Here is a 13519-nt window from a genome sequence, read left to right on the forward strand (position 1 = left end):
CTGGCCCCTATTTAGGAGTACAGACGTGTAGAAAACTCCATGTGGCCAGCTATCCGAGCGAGGAGCGAACCAATGACCGAACTCCCAGTGTTTAGGGTCCCAAATACTGGTTGGCCACTGGTGGGTCCATTTTGAAGAAATACTTAATCCTACTTTATACGAATTTATTTTCTGCGCATATTTCAGCTGTCAACCCAGGCACAAATCACGCTATCCTCTATTTAACTTCATGTTATTGTTTAATGTAATGTGGGATCACCGGGAGGTCGGACGGAGTCATATACCTCCTTTTTCTCGATTAACAGGTCGGTAAAACCTGCCCACAGTCAAGGATGGCAGTTTCCGGTCTGGAATTAATTGCTTGTCAGGTCGAGTGGAGGAGGATAGTGGGCTCGTCGATAAGACAGAGGCGATATTCGAATAAATGACACCAGTTAACCTTAACAATTAAAAACACTTTCCACTACAGTATACAAGATCATTTAGAATCGTTTCTTGTCAACTGTAATTCACAGTACTGTTTTTATCCATAAATTTAAAATATATTTAAATATGTTCTGACATTAAACCCATATCATAAATACACGTTTTGATATAAATATTAATTTAAATAATGGCATTAATGTTGAAGCATAGTTGAGATAGAATTGTAAACTATAAATACATCGCACCAGGATAGGGTGGTATAATTGTCACTGGAGAGGCAGAAAAATTGTCAGTTTGGAGAAATTCAGGTAAATTATAATTGTATTTTGATGTCATTACGGCCGAAGTTTTCATCTCTAAAACGTGTACGTCGAACGTCGTGTACCGCTATCTTGTAAGCGGCGCTCAACATTCCACGGTTTTAGAGATGAAAACTTCGGCTGCAACCTCGCTAATAATTACCGTATTAATAAAACCAATTTCGACTCCATTGCAATGTTTTTAAATTTTTATTATTTTTATTATATACTTATAGATGATTTCATTAATAAATCGTTCATATAAATAGTTTCAGTTTTTTCCAGATTTGCAATGAAACTTGACAATCTGAGTATTTACTTATCGCAGAAGCTGAAGGAATTAGGATTACGTATTGGTAGAAATCCTATTTACTTTATCGTCGTTCCACTGTTTGTATCCATGGTATTAGCTAGCGGTCTTCACAAGTGGCACGATGAAAGGAACATAAAATATTTATTTGAACCCAAGAATACCAGACATGTCAAAGAAGAAGAAAGTATAGCAAGACTATTTCCAATGGACCTATCTTCCGATGCATACATGGAAAGGATGAACAGAGAACCAAATATAGCAGTAGTGCTAGTTACAGCAGAAGACGAAGGATCCGTGCTTCGAAAAAAAGTATTTCGAGAAATTATTCAATTAAATGAAATTATTCAAAACATAAAAACTGCAGACAATTTTACATACAAAGAGTTGTGCGCAAGAAATAACAACAGATGCTTCGAGAATTCTATTTTATTCATGCAAAATGAAGTGGAAATGATGGAAAACAAAACTTATGCTATTAAATATCCTTTACACGAAATAAGTAGATACAAGTATCAACTAAATAGTTTATTTTTAGGAGGTATACAAAAAACTCCAGAAGATTATGTGAAAAGCGCGAAAGCTTTGCGCCTATATTATTATTTAAACGATAATTCGAAACTTCAAAGAAGAAGAGCAAAAGAATGGCAATATTTATTTTTGGATGTTATTGAATCCAATACTTTTCAGTACATAATCGTCGATCGATATACGTCGATTACAATCGAGGAAGAATTGTCTAAAGTTCTGTATCGTTTACTTCCTAAACTTCCGATTTCAATGTTAGCAGTAGTAATATTTTCAATGCTCACTTGCCTGTATAACAGTTGGATCGAGAGCAAACCTTGGATCGGAGTCATTGCATTAATATCCGGAGGAATGTCTTTGGCTTCGTCATTTGGATTAATCATGTATTTTAATATGCCGTTTGTGGCCCCAGCTGGAACTATACCCTTTCTAATTATAGGTAAGAATAGTAAATTGTTTAGAATTATATAAAACTTGTTTTTCCCACCGTATTAATATAGTCCTTCACTTTTAAATGAATACTATATATGGATAAAGATAATTGTAGATTTTGAGATTTATTCGACTTCACGCTAATTGTGACGCACCTGGTGTTAAAAGGTTAGTGTTGCGTAAATTTCGACAGAATAAAGCAGCGTTTCTCAACGTAGGGGTCTCGGTGATATTAAAGGAGGGTCGCGAAACAATAATGAAACATTTTATGAGAAAAAAAATAATTTATTATAAACTTATAAACATTTTAATTATAATAAGTACACATGTAAATTAATGTGATGGTTGCATTTGTTTTTCATTTAAAATTTTCTCCATACGTGGGGATCTACGCTAGAAACACACAAAAGCAAATTGTTTTCGAGTGATAAAAGACGAATCCTGTATTTAGTTTTTAGCACAACCATAGACGAAAAAACCCTTTTTACAGAGATAAGACGTGGCGAAAGGAATTAATATTTTCAATGCTTCTGTGACTAAATTTCCATATTTATGTCCACGAGCAAGCCAAACGTATTTAAATCTTCAGATGTAAATTGCAGTTGTAGCGTTTCGACGAGCTGGTCGTGAATGTCAACTGGTAACTTAGCAGCGGCAACGTTTTCACTAAACGGATTCAGTACCCATCTCTTCGAGAAATCATTTTTATCTTCCGGAAAATACTCCATCAACTGAGTTTTTAGCTCACGCAAATGCATCTTCATGTGGTAAATAATAGTGTCTTGTTCATTCATATTTTTCTCAATATAATCCGAAGTGAGTGGGAACATATCCAAATTGTTGTTTTAAAGGCGAATAATCCAGATATCAAGCTTCTTAATGAACGCATGAACTTTGTCTGTCATTAATAAAATGTTTTTATTACGTCCTTGTAAATTCACATTCGAGTCGTTTACATGCGAAAATACATCAGCTAAGTAAGCCAACAACAACATACACTCATTATTCTGTAAAAACAATGAAAATGGCGTTTGTTTATCCTGGAAAAATATTATTAATTCATCTCGCAATTCCAATACCCGGGTTAACACTTTCCCTCGCGATAATCGTCTAACTTCTGTATGGAAGAGATTTTTTATTTTCGCCCATTCCATCGCATAGTTTAGCAAACAGCCTGTTCTGTAACGGTCGGCTTTTAATAAAATTAACCAACTTTACAGCTTTACAAAGAATTTGATTGAGATTTTCCGGCGTATTTTTTGTGACAAGAGCTTGTCTGTGAAGGAGCAGTGCGTCCATTCCGCCCTTGGTGTAAGACGATCTCTTAATGTTTTCATTAATCCACTGTTCTTTCCCGTTATCGCCTTTGCACCCTCACTACATACTGCAATCCATTTTGTCCAATCTATGTTAGTATAGTTTCTCGTAGCTTCATAAAAACATCAAAAAGACATTGTCCTATTGCATGACCCGGTATTGTTTTGCAAAACAACATGTTTTCTTTAATTGATGTGTCCCTATCGCATTCATACTTCACAAAACATAAGAACTGAGACACGTTTGCTACATCTGTTGATTCATCAAATTGAATACTAAAAAATTCACTCGAACTCACTTGCTGAATTATCTGATCGCGAAAGTCGGCAGCCACGTCATCGATTCGCCTTGATATTGTGCCGTTAGAAAGCGGAATGTTTTTTAATTTTTTTGATTCTTCCACGCCTATTAAAACACTGACCATATCAATTGCAACAGGCAATATGAGGTTTTCGGCGATTGTATGGGTTTTGGACATCTTAGCTACTCTTAATGCTACGAGATAAGATGCTTCAAATACACTTTTATCAGTATGGCTTAACTTACAAATAGAAGTTTGTTGATTTCTCAAGGTATGTAATTTTCTTTCGGAAAATACCAAGGGTTTGTTTTTATGAGACGGATGTTTAGTTTCCAAGTGTCCAATTAATTTTGATGGCTTCATGCTTTCATCGGAGATAACTTGAGAGCAAACAACGCACTGTGGCTTTCCATCCAATGAGGTGAAACCTTAATTTAAATAGCTGTCATTGTACAACCTTATCTTTTTACCAACCGATTCACTGGATGTAGATGGCTCACTTCGTTTTTTCACAAATTTATCAGTTTCGCTTTAGAAATAAAAAAAAAAAACAATTCAGTTTCACGGTTGACCACACACTAAAATAAAATCACCAGACGCACGCTTCGCATTCCAAACTGAACTGAAGTGGTGCAATCGCCAGCGCCTCTTTTATACTAGTAACAGCACGACTTGTTCAAAGGCATCCATTCGTGTGTTCAAACATGCTCTCACAGCGAGTATTATAGAAGGAGATCAAATTACAAAGAGCACGTACAGTACACAACAAGTTGGAACTTGTAAATTGCTCATGTATGTACACGTCATACCTGCATATTTTATACCCGTCGCTATAAACGCAGCGACATAAAATAATAGGAATAGTTGTACTACATTTTTTATACTGTCGGTATTTTCTTAATGTGTAAAATTAGTGCAATGTGATTATATAATATTTTAAAAAATTTACATTTATAATTACAGTCAAAATGCAATTAGTAATAGTAAGGGTCCTTTGGGTGGGGGTCGCAAAATATTAATTTTATTTATATTTACTATTTGGGGGTCGCGGAGCTAAGAAGGTTGAGAATTGCTGGAATAAAAAAATAAACACATTGGTCTATTTATAAAAAGAGACTTTCGAAAGTGAAAATTTCCTTTCGCCCATGAGAGTGTTTATCTGGTTCTTGGTGTATACTGTACAATAAATAGAGATCAATATGACAAGGTTGATCACGGGGAAAAATTTGTAGACAGATATTTGTAGTATTCTCTGTGAAATATTTGCTGAGGGTTAATCTTGAACATAATATTCGATCTCTCCATGTTTCACTGCTTCTGTTATTCTTGGTTTCATTACGCTTCCATAAGAAATTGGTCTCTTCTTTCAGCTCCTTTTGATATAATTAAAGCTAAAAAGATTCTGTATCTCAGTTAATGATGATTTAGCTCAGTGATTAGCAACTTTTTCTGGATGCGAGATACAAGGAGACTTTATAGGCGCCGGATACACTTTTTCTTAGCGAGCATGAAACCGGCTTCCATGGTCGAAGCTAGCTGGATATCCCATACTCCATAGACTTCCAATGCATTAGGTACTGAAATTATATAAGCTATTAATATGCACACAGTTTATTCTCATCTTTTAACATGACCAGAGATAAAAGCTAAATTTGTCATACCATCCCATTCAAATGCACATTACATCATAACAGTTGCTGCACTTTTCTATCGTATGGATCGAATTAAAATGTAAAAAAACGAACTTAAAACTAATGAAAAAGTATAAATAGTAATAAAATACATTAAAATAAATATTATTTGATACAAAACATTTAACTTATCTGAGATGACAACTTTTTCATCAGTAATTTAAATATAAAAATAGATAATATTTTTATTACTTTGTTCTCAAAATTATTTACTGTCACAGGCTTAACAATATATGACATTTTGTTAGAGGTATGCATCGAATCTTCAAATCATATTATTTTTGAACTATTACTCTTGTTCTTTTCACGTATAATTTATTTTAATTTTATATAATGTGTATTTAAGTTCTTTTTCCTAATATCGTGCCAATAGCTTCTCCAACCGTCTGGCCAACTCATGTTTATTTTCTTCTCATCACTCCTCATAACTTCCCACGTCAGGTAATATTTATCTCTCGTCAAAGACTTGTCTTGATGGCTCCTATTTAGAAGCAGAATTTGTTATATATTTTTTTTGTTTTGTAGCTGATTAGATGATGTGATAGCTCTGTATATTGTTGATTTTGACACATTTATTGCTAAATGAGATGCAATTAGTTTCAGACTCATTGTAGAATTAGTAGTTTTCTGAAAAATTACAATTTTTGATGGGAATTCAGTTTCAGGGGGCCTTTCAGATGACTTTTTTGTTCCATATTTGGCACTAAAATTCATGTATTTTGCTGCAACACGAACTATTTTCTTCATCTTATGGTGAAACCTTTAATTTATCATGTATTTCAGGAATATATTTATAGATATTTACTGCTAACACACTACTATCGCGTATTTTATACTATCCTGTGTGCTATTTTGCGCATTAATTGTGTTTTAACTGCTACTCGTAAGACGTTAGATGGATGACTGTATCACTTTGTTGTTATCAATAAAAGTATAATGTACAGGCGCAAGACAACTACTAATTTGTGATCGAGGCCACATATTTTAAATTTAATCAATTTTAAAAAATATGATTAAAAATTGCAACCCGAAATTGTGACCATGTCACAATAAATAATTGCTCGTTTTGTAATGTTCTATGTAAACAAATACGAAGGAAAAGAAATTACTGTTGATGTGGAAAAACTACAGGAAATCGGAAGCCAATTGGGCCAAGAGGTGACTGACTAATGTTAATTACGAAGCTCTACATTTTCTACATTCGTCCAGTAGTGACATTAAAACAATTTGTGTCTGCATGCAAATAAGTTCAAAAATGTGTTTCTTCTTTATGTCAATATTTCACATTGGCTCTTTTATTTCGTAACAGACTGTATTTGCAAGAAGACATGCTTAATGGTCGTAAACTTACTGCTGGTAATCGACCCATAGAGTTTAGATGACGAATTTTAACCACGAGTATCTCAGTCCACAGATCGAATTTTGAAATTCCGGCTTCTTGACGAGATCGGATTTGCCAAGTTGAACACATTTGGAAAAAATCGCTTTTAATGGTCATGGTATTACTTTAAACTGCGATCACACATAAAATACTTTCTGATTTACGAAGAGCTCTGCTCAATAGCGTCAATTTAGGCCTATACAGGTAGAAACTACTACGAACCTCCCTTTATTTGGTCCTAGGGGAAAATCCCAAGATAGCTTCCCCTTTCGACGGCCCAGCTTCTGGGAATGTACGAGAATTGTAATATAACTAACAATCTTGCAAGGCGGTAACGTTCAGCAGAGATACCTATGAGTCGCAATAAAAGAGCATTTATTACAGTAAGAGCTTCTTTCGAAAATAATTTATTTAATACCATTAAAAGATTTTTGCGACACACTGGTTGAAACTCACTGGAATATATGAAACTCATTTATAGAGCAAACGTAATATTGCAGAATTCAACCAAATCTAGAAATTTAATGACAAAAGTTGCATACTATTTAAACAAATACAATTAATATAGATTTTCCATAACCTAAACATTGTTAATGCGCCTAGAAGTTTCATCGACTTGCTAAAAATTCCAGCGTACTTTATTAATTTTACTATTGTCTAGAATTGTCACAATTCTAGACAATGTAGCATTTCTTTCTCGTTGATAATGCATATTTTCATGGGTCTGTACGGAAGATGCATAATCTGCTATAGAAACACTTGTTATTCTTCTCATTTATTGTGCTCTTTAGATAATGATACACAAAACATTCTATATTAATGACAGCCATATACTTTTTATAAGAAATTGCTTAAATGTTAAGGAAAAACAACCTTCTTATATTTTAAATTTACTTTTCTGGAAATAGATTATTTAGTTTAGTTCAATATTTACGACATTCACTGTACAATTTCCTGGTTATCAAAACAATAGATTTTGTTTCAGGAATAGGCATGGACGACGCTTTTATCTTTTTAGCTGCGTGGAAAAAAACCGACCCACAGAAGACCGTACCGGACAGACTCTCTAAAGTTTATTCGGACTCCGCCATTTCTGTTAACGTAACTTCTGTAACGAATTTCATAGCTTTCATTTCAGGACTGTTCACCCCTTTCAGAGCCATATCTTACTTTTCTTTATACGCATCGATTGCTGTTGTTATCTGTTACGTTTATCAAATAACGTTTGTTGGTGCATGCATGGCACTCTTTGGATATGTGGAGAAACAAGGGAGACATTCTTTATTTTTTACAAAACTAAATACTCTGAAAGGTAAGAATCACATAATGAATCATTTTAACATTACTATTGAGAGTAGCAACAATGTATATATATATATATATATTTATTTGTTTACAGAAAACCGTTCTTGGATTCGAAAGTTTTTATTTTCTACTCAGTTATGGAAATCTACGAAAAATAATGCTGCTCCTACGCCATCAATTTTCATTCGATTCGGTTATCTGTTATCAATTTGGTACGTGAAAATAATTATTTTCTTCATCAGCGCTGGTTACGTTGCTGTAGCACTGTGGGGCACGACGCACACAAAACTTTATGGATCACTTTCTCACGCGGCGACATATGATTCATATTTTGTACAATATTATAAAAAATATTTGAATCATTTCAATCACTTCGAATACAGATTTCAAATCGTTATCGATCAAGAAATAAATTACGCAGATGTACAAATTCAGAATGAAATAGAGAACCTTTTCTCAGAAATGGAGCGAGAAGGATTAATTTCAGATTTTCTTACCGAGTCTTGGCTCAGATTCTATTTAAAATTCCTGAAGGACGAAAGAATCCGATTATCTGTACAATCATTTAACATAAGCGATACAAAGGATTTTATCTCAATTTTGCGCAGTGATTTTCTACGTCATCCTTCTGCCCGACGATTTCGTAAGGATATTGCATTCAACAGCGATTATACAGCTATTGTGGGAAGCAGATTTCTTTGTCAATCTAATTTTACTACGGAAGAATCGTTTTTTTCAATTTTTTTAAACATGAGGAAACTCACGGAAAAAATGCCTTTTAGTGTATTTTCGTATCACTTTTTGTCTTATTGGGCCGATAGCATTGAATTGCATGTAAAATTTACTGTGCAGTTGTTGAGTACTGTTGTGATCATCGTAATTTTTGTTACTTTCGTTTTTATGCCAGACATTTTCGTCACGTTAGCTGTTGTTCTTTCTATCGTTACTATCGAAATATGCACTTTGGGTTATATGGCTCTGTGGAATGTTCAATTGACACCAGTGTCTACAATCGTTTTAGTCATGTGCGCTGGTTTTTCGGTCGATTATTCTGCTCATATAGCCCATGCTTATAGACATTGTCGCAGTGAAGATCGCAATGAACGTCTTCGTCACAGCATATATTCTATCGGGTACGCAATATTTCAAGGTAGTGCGACAACAATAATCTCCGTGTTACCTTTAGCCATTCCTTTGGCTTACATATTTGTTGCGACTTTTAAAATAATTTTTTTGGTTATTTTATTTTCCGCCATTAATGCTCTGATATTTTTGCCAGTTCTTCTGTCTACATTGAATCACATCAAATTGAAAATATGCGACAGAAAGAAACGTAATAAAAATCTTGATACAGTTGATGGGCATACAAATGTCGGTTTTTCTGTTTCTGAAACAGCAACATGAATGTCGTATAAGGTGAATATTCGTGTTCTGTTTCTTTTAAATGCGGATAACTCTCGGTATTCAAGGTGGTTATTTTCTTGGAAATTTTTGCAACACTACATACGAAAATTACGGGAAAGTCGAATTAGGTCTTTGTGGATAGAACCAAAGTGGCTGAACTGAAGTATGTTTCTGTCTCGAAAAAACTTAAACTTTTGCGGATGATTCAATAGTTAAATAAACCAATTAATGTTTTTTTAATCTTATGTTTAATGATCTTTTAATTATTAATCTTACATTTTTAGAGGATTGTTGAGGAATGAAGCAATTTGGAAAACTGAGTTAATGATGTTTGATGGGCTTTTATATTCATGTCCTTTAAGACTTCAGCATCGGAAATCATGCTGCTTCAAAACTCGGTAAAATTTAACACCATGTTCAGCAATAGGGCCTGATTCTTGTAACTTCTTGCACACGGTGTCAATAGTGAAATTTTTGAATGCTTAGAAGTTTTCATCGTGAATACTGTGGATGATCAGTTAACGAACAATCCGTTCCAAGACCGTGTTCGCTACTCGAATTGTTCGTTAACCGATTATCGATTTACCATCGATTTTTATGGGATTTCATTAATTTGGTTTGGAGACCGAAGAAATAAATAAATAATTATATAATTTTTTACTGCGTTTATTTATATGTAATAATAATAATACATATATACACAGTCTTGCATTTTTAGCAGTCATGTTATTTTGTTTGTGGGGTGTTAAAGAATCTGTCCAATGTCGATTGCTTTTCTCTCTTCTTCAGGATTTTTGTTGAAATGGAATACAATAGTATGGAAGTAGTTATGTTTAATAGCAATAGTATGGAAGTAGTTAATAGCACTGGCGTTGTAGCGATCCCTAAGTCCATTAACCTCAACCTGGTTTGGATGCTATTCTAAGACCGTTGTTCTGACATCTTTCCACCCACTTCCAGGGATCTTTAATACCAGATGTCTGCATTGGTCGTCTTTCCTTTTCCCCTTTCTCAGATGAAGACACATCTCGCTGAGATTTTTCTGTCGTCAGATCAGTTTCAGATTCTATTATGAGCTCTTAAATGTTCTTTGTTTCTCATGTGTTAATTTCGTTACTCCTTTAGCTAGTTGAGTCTTCTTGATTATATCTTTCTTAGATAAGATTGTGCCTACTGTAGACCTGTTCAAACCATATTGCCTAGCATCATCAGACATTTGCGCACTCCTCTAACTTGGCCAATTTACTCTCACCTTTATAGTCTTTGCTGCTGAACAGTCTCGCAAAGACTATGAAAAAATTCTTTCTGTCAGAAAGATAAACAAAAGGCTGGAATTACAAGGAAGAGTTTCAAAGTTAGGAGGAATCCTACCTGATCAGTATATACCGGGTTGAGCGTCGATGTCGACGTCTCCCGCGCTCCGAAAGGTTACCTGGAGACAAGGGAAGACCAATCGGTATTCACTATTTTACGTCTCTTCTCATTGTGTCTGTTCTGTAAAGTGTTTGTTGTCCGAACATAAAAATCTTTCGCGAAAGAGTTCGTTGTCCCAATCGTTTGCTGTCCGAACTGTTCGTTAACTGTATTGTATTAGCGTTTTTCCTGTTCATCATCATCTTCTTCGTTGTCGTAAAAATTTTCTGGAAAATCCTATGCAGTACCTCATCCGTGGATTCTAAATCTCTTTGGTATAGAGTATGTTCTCGGCTCCTTATGGTTAAATGTACTAAAACCCCTTCACTTCAATGCTTTGCCACGTTTTATTAATATACAATTTTATGGAATTGTTATTATAATTATTATTAATATTATTATTATAGTATGGGAGTAGGCAATTACTGAATATATTAATATATTTATCTGTGACATAAATTTTGTCAGGCAATTTCACAGAAGGTTTTGTTGCCGAACTACTGTGACTTCAGTGGAGTGAACAGTAGTTATTGTACTTTGCTTCGCTTTATTAAAAAGTGTACAAATTGGCGATAACAGAGAGTACTTTTTACAAATTTGAAATATTGTAAAAGCAATTCGCTGATATAGAAATTGTTTCACTGACAGTCCTTTGGACGGTCGTAACTTTCTAATCGCCAATAAGCAAAGTAGCCAGTAACAAGCATTACATTTATGTGAATAAAATTACAAAAATGTTAGCAGTTACGCATTGTGTTTTCATATTTGCAAAAATTATATGTTTAATAACTCATTTACGTTCAAATAAATTTAAGTACTCAAACAAAATTTTGTTATATGAAAATGTTTGGACAATAAACAATTTTATTTAAAGCAAAAGTGAGAGGAAACTTTAATAATTTATGTATTTTCAGTTTATATTCAGTTACTGTCTTTAAAGTGAACTTTTTGTACAAAGTTTAAAATTAAAATGATTTATTAAATATTAAGAATAATGAATTTTCGTTGAAGAAGCGAGCAAAGTACTACAATATTTTAAGTATTTCTTTCATTGCATGCATGAATGGCTGACGATACGATGGTAATTTTGTTTAATGACACGTTCATTAACATTTTTGCAAATTTTTAAATCATTAGAAGCACGTAATAAAGTGATTCGCGTAATTATAAAAACACTCAGTTTAATTAGAAAATATATACACAAGTCATGTATATATGTCAATAATGTAAGCATGTCAATATATACACATTTCCTCAATAAAATGTACACTTTTATTTCCTAAATTTTATTTTTTTAAATGATGAAAAAGTAATACTAATAATACAAGTTTTTGTAATTAAAAAACGTTATTTAGTTATTTGTAAGCAAACTTATCATACTTCTGTATGTCAACTTAAACGCTGAGTAATATCTTTTCAGAAGCCATTAGTAACTTATTTATCAGTCTTTGGGCTAGAATTATCAAAGAATTTTACAATTTTTAGAAAGCTCTGCGTGACGGTTTTTCGCATTTAGACGCATATTTTGCAAAATAGTTTTAAACAGTAGAAAACTACTGTTTAAAACTATACTGGTGTGAAATGCGCGCGTATCCATGCATCTAGCATTACTGTACTACCATCTGCTGGAATAAATGTAGTAATTGTTCAGTAGCTTTTCTTCACAATTTAATCAGTAATTCTTGTTATCTTGTACTAAATTATCCAATTTGATAAAAATGGGGAAAGATTTCGTTGAGTCATCGCGTCAGAGATCGATCATTTTCGATTTATAAGTTTTCTCTAACGGTTCAGACTAATTAGATGTAAAAATCTTCAAACATTTTATAAAAGTACAGTTTTAATATTTCACATTTTAAAACTTAAATGTTTTTTTATTTGTTAAACACTTGGTTTTCTTACTTTCCCGGCTGTTATATATAACAGAGTATGGCGATCAGTCAAAAAATGACCCCACCCAAGATTTTTACATTTTCGGACTTCGGGACACCTTGAAACGTAGAGAAATGCAAATAAAATTCGGTAGTAATTTCTGTATGTAGGGATGTAGTGAGGCACTATGTTTTTCACCCTCTTTGAAGCTTAATAACTCTCGTGCTTTTTGTTAAAAGTTTCTAAAATTATGCAGGGAGGATTGTTTATTAGGGGAATTAACGCTATTAAATTTTGGTAATAAAATGGCGGATAACAGGGGTCGTGTGTATCTCGTGTAGTGTCGAACTTACTGACGATTTTACTCGTTATTAGCATTTACAATTTATAAAACCCATCCCTACTTTGAAAATTAAGCTGCTTGCCATTTTATAATAACTAATTATATAACATTTTTAAAAATAAAATATCTTAACAGACAGTGCCACTCTCAGTTTTAAATCCTATTGCCTGGAAATGTATGCAACTCGTTTCTGGAATTTTTTTACATTAACAGCAAACTACATTATTTGTGCATTGTACACAAGTTAATTACATGAACAGTATGTGCAATTTTCTTCCAGGTTAACTATTACTTGGAAATACCCTTTGAAGTTGAGGAATGTGTCAGACTTCAAAAACTTACACGAGCTTAAAGGATCAGAGAAATTGTGCCAATTACTAGATAGAAAAACAGCTTCTCATATTAGCGTAAGACAGATGTGTGGTTCAAACCTAACGAATTAAGTAAAGAAATTGTCAACAACAAATGCGTGACATATCTAGTGAACTATTAAGGCA

At 33.5% G+C, this 13519-nt stretch overlaps 1 protein-coding gene across 1 annotated transcript in view; it reads left to right on the plus strand.

Annotated features, from left to right (window-relative positions):
- LOC136980946 (patched domain-containing protein 3-like) overlaps nucleotides 1–13519 on the plus strand; it is a 151557-nt gene that overhangs the window by 3363 nt on the left and 134675 nt on the right. The window contains exons 2-3 of the mRNA XM_067277145.1: nucleotides 1011–2002; nucleotides 7671–7997. Of these exons, the coding sequence (XP_067133246.1) occupies nucleotides 1018–2002; nucleotides 7671–7997 (1312 nt within the window). The 5' untranslated portion in view covers nucleotides 1011–1017. The remainder of the gene's footprint in view (nucleotides 1–1010; nucleotides 2003–7670; nucleotides 7998–13519) is intronic.

Source organism: Centruroides vittatus, unplaced genomic scaffold, assembly GCF_030686945.1.
Source record: "Centruroides vittatus isolate TY-2023 unplaced genomic scaffold, ASM3068694v2 contig_738, whole genome shotgun sequence".
Taxonomy (NCBI): Eukaryota; Metazoa; Arthropoda; class Arachnida; order Scorpiones; family Buthidae; genus Centruroides; species Centruroides vittatus.